The following is a 16,518-nucleotide window of genomic DNA, read 5'->3' as shown; positions in this document are numbered from 1 at the left end:
TTAACCCATCAACTTTTAGAAAATATGAGGTTGTAAGCTGTGAATTAATTCTGCTGCGAAGATCTCCTGCAGGGCAGAAAGTAGAAATAGCGTAGTTGTTACTGTGGACCTTACTCAGAATCTTAAGGCTTTTCATTTTTAGGGAATAACTTACCTAATTAGGGTATAACTTGGCATCAGCACCAGAATAGCATGTTCCCCTCTGCAAGGAGAGAAAGGATGCCTGAGCTTTTACTCACTGACTGTCAGCAAAAAGTCCCAGTGTAACTTTTTAAAGTTTTGACACTTGAGTGGAAGAAAGTTTTGATTTAAGGAGCAATCCTGACTATTATGTTCTTCAGTGAAACCTAGGAAGTTAATTATTATGTCTTAAAAAGTCCCCTCCATACCCTTTTTAATTGCAACTCCTTGGATATTCTTTTGATAGCTACTTAATATTTTCAATGGGGAAAATATTATTTTCAAACTAGCATATATACCTTCTTCCACTTCCATTGACTGGAAGTTTTGAAAAACCTAATGAAAAATAGTCCTGAGACTAATATGAGGCGTTCCTGTTCTGACAGCTCTATGATGCATCAACACTGTGACACAAATAGTACAGGGTCCTTCTCAGACTCTTGGTGGGAGTACTTCAAGTGATATAAGACCTGACCTTGCTGGAGATTGCTGTGTGATGGAAGCACAGCTAAGCATTGTAACTCCTTGCACTACTAGTTTTGCAAGAGAATTTAAGGCTGCTCTAAATCTTGTATTAATAGTGATGAAGTTTGTTTGCTGTTGTAGTTCAGAGTTAGTGACTGTTGGGTTTGGATAGTGGTTTGTCATACTTGCAAGTAAAGTAGCTTCTTAGAGAATAATAATGTATTTTAAATTAAATCAGTTCAAGTCCTGTTTTAATTCAAGCTATTGCACCTACTGCTTTAAGGTTTTGTTAGTGGAAAAACACTGAATTTAGGATGTGAGTCTACGAGAAGTTATTGGAATAGTAAATTACCCAAACCAGTACATTTTAAAGAAAGATAGAAAGAAATGGGTAACTGGTAAAAGCCTAGCTCCTTGTGGAGCTTAATGACAACCTCTTCCTTCAGCTGTTAAAAGAATGGATTCTATAACCTTGTGGCTCCCAGAGTTCCAAAAATGTAAATCAGTCCTTAAAGATTTGGTGACAAAGGGTTCCAGCATTCAACCTTATTCCTATATTCCTATGTTGGATTTGAAATAATTATAGGTATGCCAAATTCAAGCTCTTTCAAATAGTGAAGAAACCTCATCTTTGTACTGTTCTGTCTTCATCCTCACTTGTATTCCAAGGGGATTAAGAAAAAAGGCAAATCCCAGGTACTAGGAGTCTGGTCAATTCTAGTACAGGAAGTGGAAGAGAGTAAATATGATGTGGGGAATAGGGTGATTGTACATAGTGGAGAGAGGAGGGAATCTCTCTTTGTAACAGTCTGGTTTAGACAAAATTTTCCATCTTTTCTGGTTAGTCCCCTAGCAGAGCAGTTTCTGGAAACAAACTTCAAATATAATGCTTCCTAAATCAAAAGTTGCGTTCTCTTCTAGAGTTTGATGGTCCTTTAGCTGCTATATGCTCCCTTTCTTAAGCTTTGTAGCATTATAAGGAAGATGATTGAGTCTAAGAGATGTCATCTTACAGGTAATTTCTAAGTATGACTAAAATTGGCTTCTTGTAATATTTTGTTCCAGGAAGGAGCATTTACCAAGTTATGCTAATCTTGAAGTTTTATTGCAGTACTGAAAAGCGAAGATAATTTCTTAAATAAGAACCAAAAGAAGTCTTACAGGTTGAAGCTTGTTGCCATTCTCTCTGCAGAGCATCAGAAACACTTAAATACTTAAATTTGAACTTAAATACTTAAATTTCACTTGCATTTGATTTACAATATGGAGTTCAAATTTATAGACATCAAGTTGTCCTCTGTTAGCATTCACCTGATGAGATGTTAGTATTTCCTTGATATGCTGTTATACTTGTATAACAGTCTCAATGCTACCTCTGTGTAGAGTGAGGGGTAAAATCAACAAAACAACCATATTTGGTTTGCTTTGAGTGGCTTGAGTTGTGGTAAATCATCATTTGGTTGTCTTCTTCCCCTCAGGTTTGATTTCTTACTGTTTAATAGTACTTGGCTGCAGTCAACTGCAGCTGATAGCAGCTTAATTTTATTTTTTAAAGAAATGCAGTTAGCCTTTCTAAAGCTTTGTAGTTAACTTGGGTGTAAAATATTTTGCAGTCCTTGCTAGAAAGGATACAAATCCATGTTGATGATACATTCGGAAAGCAGTTGTATGTACAGCTGTCTCTACAGAAACTGAAGTAAAATGCTATAATTATTTTGTATGGGCTACTGAATTACTTTTGGGGTAGTTATGTCTTTAAACCAGGGTAGATTCAGCTCTGTTGGTGAAAGGCACTGTATCACCCTGTTGAACATTTAAACTTTCTAGTTGCTCGAGCAGGAGGGAGGAAATAGTTGAACAACTTGCACGCGTGTGTGTGTGCACTTGAGAGCAAGCAAGTTGTGCTGACTGTTCAGCGGGGGCAGTCTGGGGAAGTGACGTCCTGCACTATTTGTCGTTCTAGAAAGAGCCAAGACACGTAGTGGAGAGGGGAGGACTCTGAAGAGGGCTGTGCCTTATCCTGTGTGTATAATTATTTATAAATGAGCAACAGGGGAAGGAATGAAATACGGCTAAGCTGTCTAGCGTTTCTTTAACATATCAGTTTGTTGATTTTTGTTCTGTTTGTTTCATTTCCAAATTTTGTCTTTATTTTTCCTTCTCTAGCATCTCTACATTGCTGAGACACTGGATACTGGTTTCTTTATAGCAAGGAAAATCTAAATTCCTTCAACTCTCAGGATGGGGAAGGATTATTATTCTATTCTGGGAATTGAAAAAGGGGCTTCTGATGAGGATATCAAAAAGGCTTACAGAAAACAAGCCCTTAAATGGCATCCAGATAAGAACAAATCTCCCCACGCAGAGGAAAAATTCAAAGAGATTGCAGAAGCTTATGAAGTGCTGAGTGATCCCAAAAAGAGAGACATTTATGATCAGTTTGGAGAAGAAGGTATGTATGTCTGTTATTGTCTGTGAATGGTCACTTTTGCTGTACTGAAAGAAGCAAAATAAATGTAGACGATGCATGGAAATGCAGTGTATTGAGTTTTTGGCAATGTAGCTGTACTACTTTGATATTTGACTCATTTCTATTAGATTTTTAATGTAAAATGTATTTCACAGCTTAATTAGTTTTAATTTCTTATGTTAATGTGTTCTTGTGTTTTTAAAAGCCCCAAATACTTGACAGGCAAAAAGTCACTGGACTGAAAGAGTTTGACCCACGAAGAGTTTTCTGGGATCTTGCTGTACCGTTGTCTTCCCTTGCTCTAACACTTCTTGAGGTGCAATTGGAGAGCTTGACAGATTCTTTTTTAAGATTTTTGGTAAAGGGCAGTCTGCTTGATCTCGGCAGGGCAGCCCTGAGCAGAAGCCCAGGTGTCCAGTTTGTAGTTGTTCTTGGCTTCTTGCCTGGAGAGGAAAGAATTTGGCTGATGTCATGAAATACCAGAACAATTTTTTAGCTTTAATTGTAAACAGTGATAACATGCCAAGAGAATGAGGCCTCAGAAATGTCATTTTATCCTAAAATGGTTATCTGGAGAAGATGACTTTTTTTTTTTGACCGACATGACTTTGCCTCAGTCATAAGAGGATTGAGCAACAGGGGAAGATGTTAACAACCCTCCTCTTAAATGTATTGGTATCAGAAGTTCCAGATGAAATAGTTCCTTCTGTGTTAACAAGGAGGCCCACTCATTCATTGCCATTTGCTCAGGGCTTTTTTTTTTGTTTGTTTGTTTTTTTTTTTTTTTTTTTTTTAAATTAACCGAGGACACTTAGGAGGATTTTTGTGCTGGAAATTGTGGGTTCTTATAGTGAGGTTTGGCACTTCGTCATCTGTAGGACTTAATACAATTATTAATGCCCATCAGTTCATGTAGAAGGTCTTCAGCTCTTACAGGTGATGCAGTTTTTCAGCTTTCTGTTCTGCTGCTGTTGTCACCTGGGTCTTTTACCATCTTGTACTTCTTTCTTCTGTGGTTTCCTTTCTGTGTATTATTATAAAACTGCTTACCTTGTGGATTCAATTACAATTTAGATTCTTGTGCAGTAGCTCATCCTAACTACTTTCCCAAAATGCCATTTTTGACATTTTCTCCAGACAGCTTGATGTAAAACATAAAGCAATGCAGCCTTTAGCATTATAGTGTTGCATACTTGAATCTAGATGCTCAAAATATAGATTTCTATTTATTTTGGGCATAATATTAATTGTATCCACTTCCAGAAATGTCTTGATGACTCAGTTGTTCTGTAAGCTTTTCCGTTGCTTCTGAGAGTATAATTAGCAGTTCTGAGGGAAAGGTAGAGGGGTAGGAAAGAGGAAGGAGGAAACCTCAGCGTTTCTTATAACTAGAAACTTGATGTACCTTCAATAAAAACTTATGGCTAGCTATTCTTGGAGGTGTTATTCCATTATCACAGATTGGATCCACTGATCTGGTTGTTTGATGTGAACAGTATTGTGACGCAAGGATGTACTACTACACATTGCTAAGTACTTTTAAAAGGATCTGGTACTGAGGTGGGGAAGACACCTGGATTTTTAACATCTGTCTTGGTTACTGTTGATAACTAGTATTAAGGTTGTACATAGAGATTCTAAAATGCAGGTAAGAAGACTTATTTCAAATTCAGGGAATGAATGCTTCTGTAAAATTAAAACCCTCAAATTTTATTGTAGGTGTAGTGCTGAGCTCCTGTGAAAGGAAAAATAAGTTAAAATTAAAAAAAAAAAAAGCCAAACATGAGTTTAGAAATTCATCTCTTACGAAAACTTCATTTTTTTTAATCTTAGAGGTTTGAGAGAGTGTTCTGGTGTTCTGAAATGCTGCAATGTACTATCTAGGTGGAGGAAATAGGTAGAGAACCTGTTGGGAGGGGTATTTGAAACTGATTTTAGCTGGGTTTAGGATGGGGGAGGAGGAAGTATGAAAGACCAGACATTGAGAATCATAAGGGAAGTCTTATCAAGAAAAAGTTAAATGTAAATATCTTCTTGGTGAAGATAGAGAGTTATTTGAGAACACCATAACACAGATACAGTGTCAGTGTATATACAGTATTTTTGTAGGTCTTAAGAACGTTTAAGCTATTTTTATTTGTGGCTGGATGGAAAGGTGTTCCTAAGTTTCTTCTGCGCTTCATATCGTAGCACCACAAGCTGCGATAAGTTTGGGATTCTGAGTTGAAAATTAAACAAGCATTACAGCTGCTGGCCCATTATATTACTTTATTCTCAAACTGAATTGCAGGAAAACAGAGGTAGAGCTGTTCAACGCTGGATTTGAGTAGAACTGTGGAGCATATGAGAAACATTGTGTATGAATTACTGCTTGACACTGAATGGTCTCAATTCTCATTGAAGAGGAGTCTTTTCACTCTACTGTGAAGACATTGTCTTGTCAGTTCTGATATCTACTGTTGCACTTAAAAAAGAAAACTTATATTAATATTCCATTTATTGTTAAAATTTTACTTCCTTGTTTAATTTAGGTCTGAAGGGAGGAGCTGGAGGACCTGATGGACAGGGTGGTACCTTCCGATACTCCTTCCACGGTGACCCACATGCTACGTTTGCGGCTTTCTTTGGTGGCACAAATCCTTTTGAGATCTTCTTTGGAAGGAGGATGCCTGGTGGCAGAGATACTGAAGACATGGAGGTGGATGGTGATCCATTTGGATCCTTCACCAGCTTTAGTATGAATGGTTTTCCAAGGGAAAGGAATACAGTTGGTAGCCAATTACGTCGTAAACAAGATCCACCTGTAATTCATGAACTTAAGGTATCATTGGAAGAGATATATCATGGCTGCACAAAAAGGATGAGGATTTCACGTAAAAGGCTGAACCCAGATGGTAGAAGTGTCCGAACAGAGGACAAAATTCTCACTATTGAGATAAAAAGAGGATGGAAAGAAGGCACTAAAATCACTTTTCCAAAAGAAGGTGATGAAACACCCAACACAATTCCAGCTGATATTGTTTTCATCATTAAAGATAAACCTCACTCACATTTCAAGAGAGATGGATCAAATATTATCTATCCTGTTAAGATCAGCTTAAGGGAGGTAAGTGTCTCTTCTGGTGTAACTCAGTGTTCAAACCCATTATGTGGTATAGTAGCTACACAGCAAAAGCTAAATGACAGCAATGAAGTGTTTTGTTTGTTCATTTTTTTTAGAGAGCATCTCTTTTCTGAAGTCAAAATGTGGCTACAGAGTATAGTTATTTATAGTGGAAACACTAGCTGTTTCTATATAAATGGAGCACTATTTCAAGCTGTTTATAGAGGTAGAGAAGAATGAGGGTGAAAGGGTAAAAGTGAAAGTTGGTAATGGTTTGAATCTTTGTAATTTACCTTTCTAGAACAATATATGTTAGGTTGGATTAATAAATACATCCAATATAGCATGCTCCTTGCTTATGTGATCTGATTGCAATAGAACAAAGTAGAAATGTCTTAAAATTCGTTGGCAATGAAAATATTTAAGCCTGTCTTTTTATGTCATAAGTTATCTCAGTGTGATTTCAAAGTAGGTAGAGATTGATTTCATGAGGATAAATTATTGTGAACAGGTGTCATAGGAGCTATATATAACAACAGAATGCTATAGCCTTTTTAAATTCTGTTCCAAGAACAAAACACACTGGCTTTGAGAAGGAAAAATTGGACAACTGGGGAGAGTTCTTCAGAGTCTGAAGGCTTGAAATAGTCATAACTGAAAAATGAATGTAGCTGAGTGTGTCTTGTGTTTTTTTCTTAATTAGCATTAGGTGAAGAAGCAAGCTTGCCTTAGGAACTATTTGTGCATATTATGAGCTCCCTTCTTAAAGGATTCCTAGCTAAAAATATATCTGAAATGAGATGAAGCACTTAAAATAGGGTCAGTGAGAGAGAAAAGACAATGTTTAATGATGACATGAATAGTACAGTTCCTTCATAGATAAAAGCCTATTTAGCTATACTGCACTGTTATATAACTTGGAGGAATCAATGTCTATCACGGATCCTAGTAATTAATGTAAACAAACCATTGAGTAGAGCAGGAGACAGCCTGGTTTTCCTGGTGATGTTTTTATTTTGGTGTACCAAAATAGTCTTTGCTTTGCTTTTAGCATTGCAAATGCTTATTTAAGACAACTCTCAAATTTGATGTCTCTTATAGACATTTAAATGTCATTCTGCCATTTGTAATACAGGTTGATAAAGTGTTACAGTAAACCCCCATGCAACGTAAACAAATAAAAATGGAACAGGATTCTAAATTTGCAGTGGAGATTGAGAAGTCTCTGTGGAGACTTGCTACTAAAGACTTGAAAACAGTGGCAAGCAGTGTTTTCACCCTGTACTCTGTTACCATTCTCTTTGATAAAGTTGTGGAAGAATATATAAGCTCAATTACTCTCTAGTGACCATAAGCCTGTAAATTCTGTAACATTCAATGATAAATTGAAACCTTGTCTCCTTAGGATAGGAGCACTATTAGAGTTCTGATATCTCTGCATGTCTTACTGCAAATACTCCTTGCAATGCTAGTGTTTTGTAATTAATCCAGATTCAGTTGTAGGTACAATCGAAGTTATAACCAATTCTTTTTTCTTATGATAGATTTTTTTTTTTTTTTTTAGGCCTTGTGTGGCAGCTCTATCAACGTGCCAACAATAGAAGGAAGAACCATACCTATGACAGTAAATGAAGTTGTAAAGCCAGGGATGAGACGAAGAATTATAGGATATGGTTTGCCATTTCCCAAAAATCCTGACCAACGTGGAGACTTAATTATAGAGTTTGAAGTAGTTTTCCCAGATAACATTTCTCCAGCATCAAAAGAAGTACTTAGGCGAAATCTTCCAGTTTCATAAAATGAAGACTATGTCAACTGTTTAAACAGGACACTGGAAATGCAGAAGACTGGCAAGTCTGTGCTTTAAAAGTGCAATCTGTAACAACTAGTGGAATATTTGTTTTTTTTGTTTATGGGATGGGTGGGGGGAAATACTCTAATGCTGCATGAGAAGAAAAGGGTTAAGTACAAGTCACGGATGACTTCTGCAGTATAATTTACAGGGAAAACCACTCATTTTATTTTAGATCTTCCTAATCAGAAAAGTTTATTCAGTATTTTGCTTAATGTAAAGTGTAGTCAGTTTTTACAAAGTCAATGCATACTTCTGATGAAGTACTTGAGCGTCCGAGTACTTTATTTCATAATATCCCTACTGTATCTATGACATTACCTGTTTATATGGAAATTGGACATAGTAGTAGAAATACACATGTGCACAAATATTTGGAATTGCAAAATATAAAAGATAATATTTTGTTATGTTGCCTTCCACTGCACAAAGCATAGACTGGGAAAATCAGCTTGGACTCCTGAACTGCCCCCCAGTGAAGTGAAAAAAATTCTTTACTGTCCAAGAACGTGAGAGGACTACATTGCAAGTTGAGCTAAGAACATGCAGCTTGAGGAGAAAGGAGCCATTTGCCATGGGATAGTTCCTCAGGCTACAGGCAGAACAACAAGAAAGGATTCTACAAGTACATAAACAGCAAATGTTGGCCTGCCGTCAAATGCAGCAGGGAAGCTGGGTAATAAATGACATGGCTAAGGCTTGGGTACTCAATGCCTTCTTTGCCTCAGCCTTTATCAGTAAAATCAGGCTTCAGGAATCCCAAGCCCCTGAGACTTTGATGGGAAGCCTGAAACAAGGAAGAGTAGTGGTGGTGAACTGAGCTACGGTGCTCTTAAACTGGATGTACAGAAGTTCATGAGGGCTGACAGGTTGCACCCAGAAGTGCTGAGGGAGCTGGCTAATACCATTCCAAGGCCTCTATTAATTGCCTTTGGTTGTAGAATTTGGGAAAGGTTCCTGTAGACTGTGAGACTGTAGACTATTTTCAAGAAGAACAAGAAAGAAAATGGGTGATCTACAAAGCCAGTCAGCTTCACCTCGATTCCTGGAAAGGTGATAGAGAAAATCCACTTGGAAAGCATTTCAAAATGCATGAAGGACAAGGAGGTCCATAGTCAAGATAGATTTACAAAGGGAAAATCATGCTTGACCAACTCTATAGCTTTCTACAGGGAGGTGACCAGCTTGGTGGTTTATGGGAAAACAGTCCGTGTTGTTTACTTTGACTTAAGGCAAACTGGCAAGGTACAGGTTAGATAAGTGGACACTAGAGTTGGATTAAAAACTGGCTGAAGGAATGGGTGCAGCGGGGTTGCAATCAGTAGCACAAAGTCTGCTTGGAGGTTAGTCACTAATGGTATATTCCAGGGCTCAGTACTGGGGCCAATACTATTCAACACTTTCATTAAAGGTCTGGATGAGGGGATGGAATGCACCCTCAGCAAATTTGCAGATCACACAGAACCAGGAGGAGTGGTTGATAACACCATATGATTGTGCTGCTATTCAGAGGGGCCTTGACAGACCAGAGAGCTGGACACAGAAGAAAGTTCAGTGAGGAAGAAAAAGTCCTGCTTCCTGAGGGTTAAGTCCAGGAACCAGTACACCCTGGGAGCTGAAGGGCTGGAAAACAGAGTCGCTGAGAAAAGGCTGAGGTCCTGACAGACAACAAACTGAACATGAGCCAGCAGTGTGTCTTTGCATCAAACAAGGCCAATGGTATCTTAAGCTGCGCTAGAAAGCTTTGTCTGCAGGTCAAGGGAGGTGATCCTTCTCCGCTCCTCAGTGATGAGGCTGCATCTGGAGTAGCGTGTCCAGTTGTGGGCTCCCCAGCAGAAGAAAGATACTGACTTGCTGGAGTGAGGCTGAGAGAGATGGAACTCAGCCTGGAGAAAAGAAGGCTCTGGGGGGTCTTATAAGTACCTTAAAGGAGGGAATGAAGACAGGGAGCCAGACTTTGCAATAGCACCCAGTAACAGGGCAAGAGACAGTGTACATAAACTAAAGCACAGGAAATCCTATCTGAGCACAAGGAAGCACTTGTTTTTTTTTTTTTACCGTGGGGGTGGTCAAACACCAGAACATGTTGCCAAGAGAGGTTGTGGAGTCTCCATCTCTGGAGATACTCAGAACCCACCTGGACACGGTGCTGATCAACCTGCTTTAGCTGATCATGCTTGCATAGGGGTATTGGACTAGATGATCCCCAAGAGGTTGCTTCTAACTTAAAGGATTCTGTGAACTTTGACGTAGCAGTTTTCACAAGACAGCATTAAGGACCATGTTTTGCAAATGAGGCATAGCCCAAAGATGGGTGATGCTGATGAGATGGCTTGAATCCATAGGAAGCAGGTCTTTAATGGTTAATGGAGTGGAAAGATACATAAAGAACACTGTAGAAGTACACTGTAGTACAGGTATTTAAAAGATCACACTGATCCCAAGTATGCATTATTTTCAAAAACTCAACTTTATTCCATCAATGCAGAAAATGCCCAGGTACTACCTAAAGAAAAGTCTGCCTAAGAAAAAATGGGATAGGGATTGCCCGTAAACTTTTTATGTGCTTGCATTGATTTTTTTTTTTTAAATAAAAATATTATTTACCTGTCTTTAGAGTTGAAAGGTGCATAGAGAAAGAGAGCCCGCTGTAATAGTCTAGTTTTATAATATAGTACTAGGGCTGGTTCCCTTGATTGTGGCTTGATTTTGGTGGAAAAAATGCCTTGCAGATGTTCTCATTACTTGAGTTTAAAACCTTAACACAGTGTTTAGCAACAATTTCAAAGATTTTTCTTCATAAGGAGAAAGAAAGGCTGTCAGCCTTTGCCTGTGGAAATTCAGTAGTTACCTGCTCTGTTAGGTAGCTTAAGAAATAGTGTTATCTTCATGTAAGTGATTTTCTGCAGAAAAGTAAATCATAAGGAAGTTGGGAATTAATTTACAATAGCTTTTTAACAAGCACAAAGAATCCCATTTTTTGTTACTCAAAGGACTAGAACTTCTGAGAGATGCTGTTTGAGTCAATTTTTCAACTGCTGATCTCTTTGTATATTGTCTGTTGTAGTCCTAGATCTACAAGGAGCTGAACAAATGCTGGAGCAGTATCACAAAGGGAAAAATTTGCTGCTTTGTGCTTATATGTAATGTTAATGCTATATATTGTTTGTTTAAAACAAAACAAAAAACAACAGTATGTTCTGTATTGCATTTCTTATGTGGTTTTTAAGTAAAAAGCGTAAAGTTGTTTTTTAATTTCCTTTTCATTTTTTGTTATGATGGCAGATGCTAAAAGCAACTTAAAAAAAATAATAATCCTAACGTGTATGTCTGTTTAAATGCTAATATAATTGAGATTTTGTAATCCAGGATCTTGTAACCGTAGTCCAACTTTTAAAAACACTTGCAGAAACTAGAACCATCTTTTGTAACTATCTTCAGGTAAGAGGATTTGCAGTATCTTGTGCATTTCGAGGCATATGTACAGCAAACTAAACTTTTCCAACTGTTTTCATGCTCAAAATACAGGAGAACTATAGGAATGGTATGAAATCCTTGTATTTCTTTTTTTTGGAGAGATGTAACAAAGTATACACTTCAAAAATAGCACATGGAATTACTTAAAAATGAGAGGGAACAATGATAGCTATCTAATCCAAGATTTCCAAGAAACAAGCATGCTTTCAATAGAGAAATATTAAAAGCTATATTTTAAAAACCATGTGAGTATTTATTTAGTCAAGGCTATGTGGGAGACAGGTGAATTCTAGGCAGCCTACTGTATCTTTAACTACAAAATACATGGAAATAAAACTGATGAAGTTGGGAGGAGAGTATTTTTAATACACTTTTATTATATAATACTCCCTAATTTTTAAGGGTTAATTAAGTGCTACAGAAAGCAAAATTATTTGGTTACTTCAGAGTTTATTCAACAAGTCTATGAAAACCCATACTTCGAAAGTATCTCTTTAATTCACCCAGTATCAAACTATAGAATAACCTCAAGCTGTTAAAAGAGTTGGGCAAGGTATGTTCAACTTTTCTTTTGTCATGCAGAGGTATTCTGTGACTGTTGCCGTACAGGCTTTCTGATGTTGTGAGGATATTAGCATTCCATTCTTCCATTCCAGCATTCCTTGTATTACCTATGTTGACAACTTTTTAAAGCCTATTGGGTGCGTTTAACAGGTGGTGTGGTATTGGGTTGGTTTTGGTTCATGCCATGTTTACTTTGGGAAGTAACATAACATAAGTAGGTGGGGTTGGGTAAGCTCTTGTTCTTACCACCTTTATCTTTTAACTTTGTGCTTGCTCACTTCCATTTATTTTATTAATTTGTATGTCCTCTTCTAGTATTCATACCCTCCCTATTTTCAATATGACCTCCAGTCCAAACCTTACAAGCAATGCTCAGATGAACAACATGTTATGATGATTGATGAAATGAGATTAGCAGAGTTCTGATTCTCAGGTGTGACAGTTCTAGTATTTTAGTAAATGCTCAAAACAGTTCCACGTCTGATTTTCAAAAATCCAGGCATAGGAAGGCATCCCTAAGATTGATGTATAATGCAGTGAATAAGTCAAGATCTTAAACTGATTACACCTTCAATGGCAAAGAGCCAAAACACAGGTGAGAAAGTAGTTTATAGCTGGCTTGGTTGTAAAGATGCTGGTTGCATTGTGTACAGGTATGCAGGTGCAAGTGTGCCACGAAGTTCTCAACCTCGCGTAGTTTTGCTTCAGTATTGGAGGAGGCAATATCACAAACTTGTTTATACTGGATAATCTGTAATTAGTAGTGGATTAATTTTTTGGAGGACCAGTATGAAAATGAACTCAGCACCCCAGAAGGCGTTGGTGTGTTTGGCAAAGAATGTGTTCTACTTCTTAGTATGTGCCACTAGTGCAATGTTTGCGTAAATGACATTTCCCCTACTAGTGAGTCATGCTTTGTGTTAATAATCTTTTAAAGACATACTAGGTGCAACGGGCTGATGTACAGTTTTAGCTGAGAGAGGAAAACAATAGTGGTTTCCAAAAGTTGTTTTCCTTGGCCTTTACTGAGACTGACCCAATACTTATCTACATCCTTTTTTATTCTTAGCCTGTAACCATTGGGTGTTTCAAAATGTTGTAGTTCTAGAAGTGCCCCCAAACATTGAAGTCTTAAGATGTTTCGTGTATTTCCCAGCGGCTTGGTCTCACCATTGTGATGATGCCATTTTAAAATGTGATTCTAAGAACTGCGTATCTGTTCTGTCTGGGATGTTGCTGAGCTAATTGAGTCAAGTCCATAGCTTTTGTAAGGGTTTTACTCTGTTCATGACAACTGACTGATGTTAAAAACGTGCTAGTTAGGTTAATCATAGTCTCTTTTCTTATTGTGAAAGACTGTTTCGCTAGTTTGGGACACTTCTCTACTTAATGACTGTGTCTGTCTGACATCAAGTAGCAAGTACCTTGTAAATAAGGATTGGAGAGAATGATGTGTTACTGAATGGTATCTGTAGTATCAGACAGCAGAGTGGAATGCACAATAGAAGGGGAAGACACTGAACTCTAATGATTGTGGAGAAGAACCGAAGTATATTTGTGAAGGTCTAGTTCAACTTGCATTTGACAAGCTCTCCCTGTTGGGTCCAGAATCACTTCCCCTTACTTCAGCAGTATCAGTACCACAGTGATCCGCTTACAGAGCTCCTTCCAGTGATCCGCTTACAGAGCTCCCAAGCTCTTGTGCTGACTGATTCTCCTGGCCCCCTTTTTACCAGTTTATATAGATGACAGAGCTTCTAAGAAGACTCAGAGGTAACCAGACATTTTGACTCTTGAATAGAATACCAGAACATGTCCTTTTCAGTATGCATATCCAGTGTACCAGTCTGACTTGCTGGTAACATGCTTTAGGGATACAGTAGGTTCTACCCCACCAGTGAAACTGTTATGATGAGTCAGGATGAAAATCTGTGCACTTGATTTCTTAAGCTAGATCTAAAAAAAATTAGGTATGTGACTGAACATTATAAAAGGCAATTTTCCTTTTCCAGTCAGTAAATGCTAGTCTTCCTCTGCAGGTGACATTAATAGTTCTTACTGTATTGCTTTCTGATCAGGCCACGTAGAACCTGGGTATTCATGTATTCACTATTTTTTTCTACTAATTTTTTGAAATCTCAGCTTTTTGTCAAATTGTTCAGCAGTGGACTCTTTCCAGGTGGCATGATTCGTTTTCTTCATGGTCCTCCAATTAATTGTTTTCTTATGTAAAGAATGAAAGTAGAGAGCTACTGTTGCTCCTCTGGAGCTTTGAAGGTGCAACTCTGTGCTTGGTTTGTTCTACGGGAAGTGCAGGTCTACCCAGGGGAGGAGCTACAACAGCTATGTTTGTCATGCCTGATTGCTTTGTCAAGAACAAATTTGTCTTAGCTCTTTCTGCCCTACATCATTAAAGAACAAAAATCAACCCAGTCAGCTCCTGAAATACCATATAGCATTTCCCTGGACAAGTACGGTATGGTATGTTCCAAAAAAGTGTCTAAAGTGCTCATTTATATCCAAAGGAGGGATGATAAAACTGCATTAATTGAGAAGCAGCCCTTGCCAGAACAGCTATGGTTAAGTGTAATAAAGACCAAGAACAACTTTGAGCTCAATTCAGAAAAACCACATCCATTTTTATTTTTCCTCATACACCAACAACCTGATTTTAAGTGATAGGTAACAGGGATCAAATCCCTGGGAACCCCTTATGCTCCCTGTTAAGTCACAGTCCCAAACTTGAAGTCAGTGCACAAAATAAGTTTATTTTTGCTTCCAGAGGATGGTTTGACTAGCTGCTGCTTTTCATGTGTCAAAGCTGAAGTGTGAATATTCAATGTGGTATGGCCATACTGTCAGAAGATCAATTTGGTAATGGAGTTTAGGCCCCTTCTGTCACAGGCAATCCTTTTTGAACTCCTGTCTGAAGATTATATTTCATCCTCTGTTTTATCAAAGACTTTTTTTTTTTTTAACATTATGACTTGGAAACTTCAGTTCTATTTTTTTTATAGTTTAAGTATCTGTGGGAGTATCAAATTGAAATAAAAGGACCAGCCATGTTTCTTCTTGGCCTTGTTTTCGTTAGAGTAAGCATGATGAGGTCCTGCAATATTTTATAAAATAGATTCTTCATTCTCTAGTCAAAATCCTTTTTAGCAGCTGCTTCATTTGGAGTGTGGATAACCAGAAAGATATGAAGTGTTTCAGGTAAGAACTCCTGAAGTCACAGATACATGTTCCATGTGTAGTGAAAGTTTTGTATACGCTACTGGTACTTTGCAGTAGAGCTCTGTGGCATTTTGTATTTACTAGTAGGATTCTGTTCTGTTCCACAGACATGCTTGTTGCATATCATGGTACTTCCACCTGAAGTACTGTGGCTTAAACCGAGGAATGTGATAACCTGCATTGTGCAATGTAATTGTAGGACAAAAGGACTGAAACATATTTTTTCTTTTTTTTTTTAGTGTGTAACTTATTTTTCCTCTTCCAAAACTATGGCAAATATTGAATGATTAACACTTTGCAATGTCACTTACTAAAAGTGCAACTTAAGTACTTTCCAGATCCCAACTACCCCTTGCTATTGGAGGTGTATTTGGATACATGATCTTATTATATGTATTACTTAAAGTTGGCAGATGTTTCCCTAGCGGGTACACACTTAAGGAAGCCTGAGAGCAGGACTGGTTGTAGTTGGAGAAAATGTCTTGTGCCTTATATAGGCTCTTTTTTTCTCTGAGGTTCTCAGAAATCTGACTCATTTCTAGTTCTACAGATCACTCAGTTCACGCTGCTGTGCTGGTGGTGGGAACACCTAATTCATGATCAGAGTAATACTAGTATGTAGCATTTGCAGCTTATCAAAAAATAAGTATATGTAGTAGTAGTGGATGTGTTGAACACTTAATGATTTCTTGCCAAAGCTGGAGGCTGCTAATGACAACTTAATGTAGATTCTGTTGGAGGCATGGCTTTCAAGAATATCTTAGCATATGAGAGGTAGAGAAAACTACGTTTTTTAAAAAAGTTTATTTGTATCTGTTATGTTGATAACGATAGCATGTATACATGCTCCATACTGTTTGTTTTAAACAGTACAACATGATCTTCAGTCTACTTGGTCAGCTGTGCTGGTTTCCCATCACTTTTTCTTTCTGTGCTTAAAAACTGATGCTGTTCCTCCAAGCTGTAATGGGATCAGCACAGTTCTGATACAACTTCAGCTACTTCCATCTATCTCCATACAAAGCATGGAAGCATTAACACTTCAGTTAAAGGAAATTTTGCAACATACCTAAATTACGGCTATGTCAATGTCCATAAATTTGTGAAATAAATCTACTCACCCTCTGTTACATACAGGAACTTGGATGTCTTTACTTCATTACTGATGTTAAA

The 16,518-nt window shown here is 37.7% G+C and overlaps 1 protein-coding gene across 8 annotated transcripts in view; it reads left to right on the top strand.

Annotated features, from left to right (window-relative positions):
• Nucleotides 1-16,475, top strand: part of DNAJB4 (DnaJ heat shock protein family (Hsp40) member B4) — a 31,522-nt gene extending 15,047 nt beyond the window's left edge. For 6 of the 8 annotated variants that reach the window (XM_005010297.6, XM_072042181.1, XM_072042182.1 and 3 more), the window contains 3 exons: nt 2,812-3,097; nt 5,647-6,221; nt 7,783-16,475. In XM_005010297.6, the coding sequence (XP_005010354.2) occupies nt 2,887-3,097; nt 5,647-6,221; nt 7,783-8,016 (1,020 nt within the window). In that variant the 5' untranslated portion in view covers nt 2,812-2,886 and the 3' untranslated portion in view covers nt 8,017-16,475. Of the gene's footprint in view, nt 1-2,530; nt 2,668-2,811; nt 3,098-3,913; nt 4,052-5,646; nt 6,222-7,782 lie in introns of those variants that run through there. The other 2 variants (XM_021275734.4, XM_038183283.2) reach the window with 2 other exon arrangements.
• The last annotated feature ends 43 nt before the right edge of the window (nt 16,476-16,518 follow it).

The sequence above is a fragment of the Anas platyrhynchos genome, chromosome 8 (assembly GCF_047663525.1).
Source record: "Anas platyrhynchos isolate ZD024472 breed Pekin duck chromosome 8, IASCAAS_PekinDuck_T2T, whole genome shotgun sequence".
Taxonomy (NCBI): Eukaryota; Metazoa; Chordata; class Aves; order Anseriformes; family Anatidae; genus Anas; species Anas platyrhynchos.
This window is presented reverse-complemented; position numbering and strand designations above follow the sequence as displayed.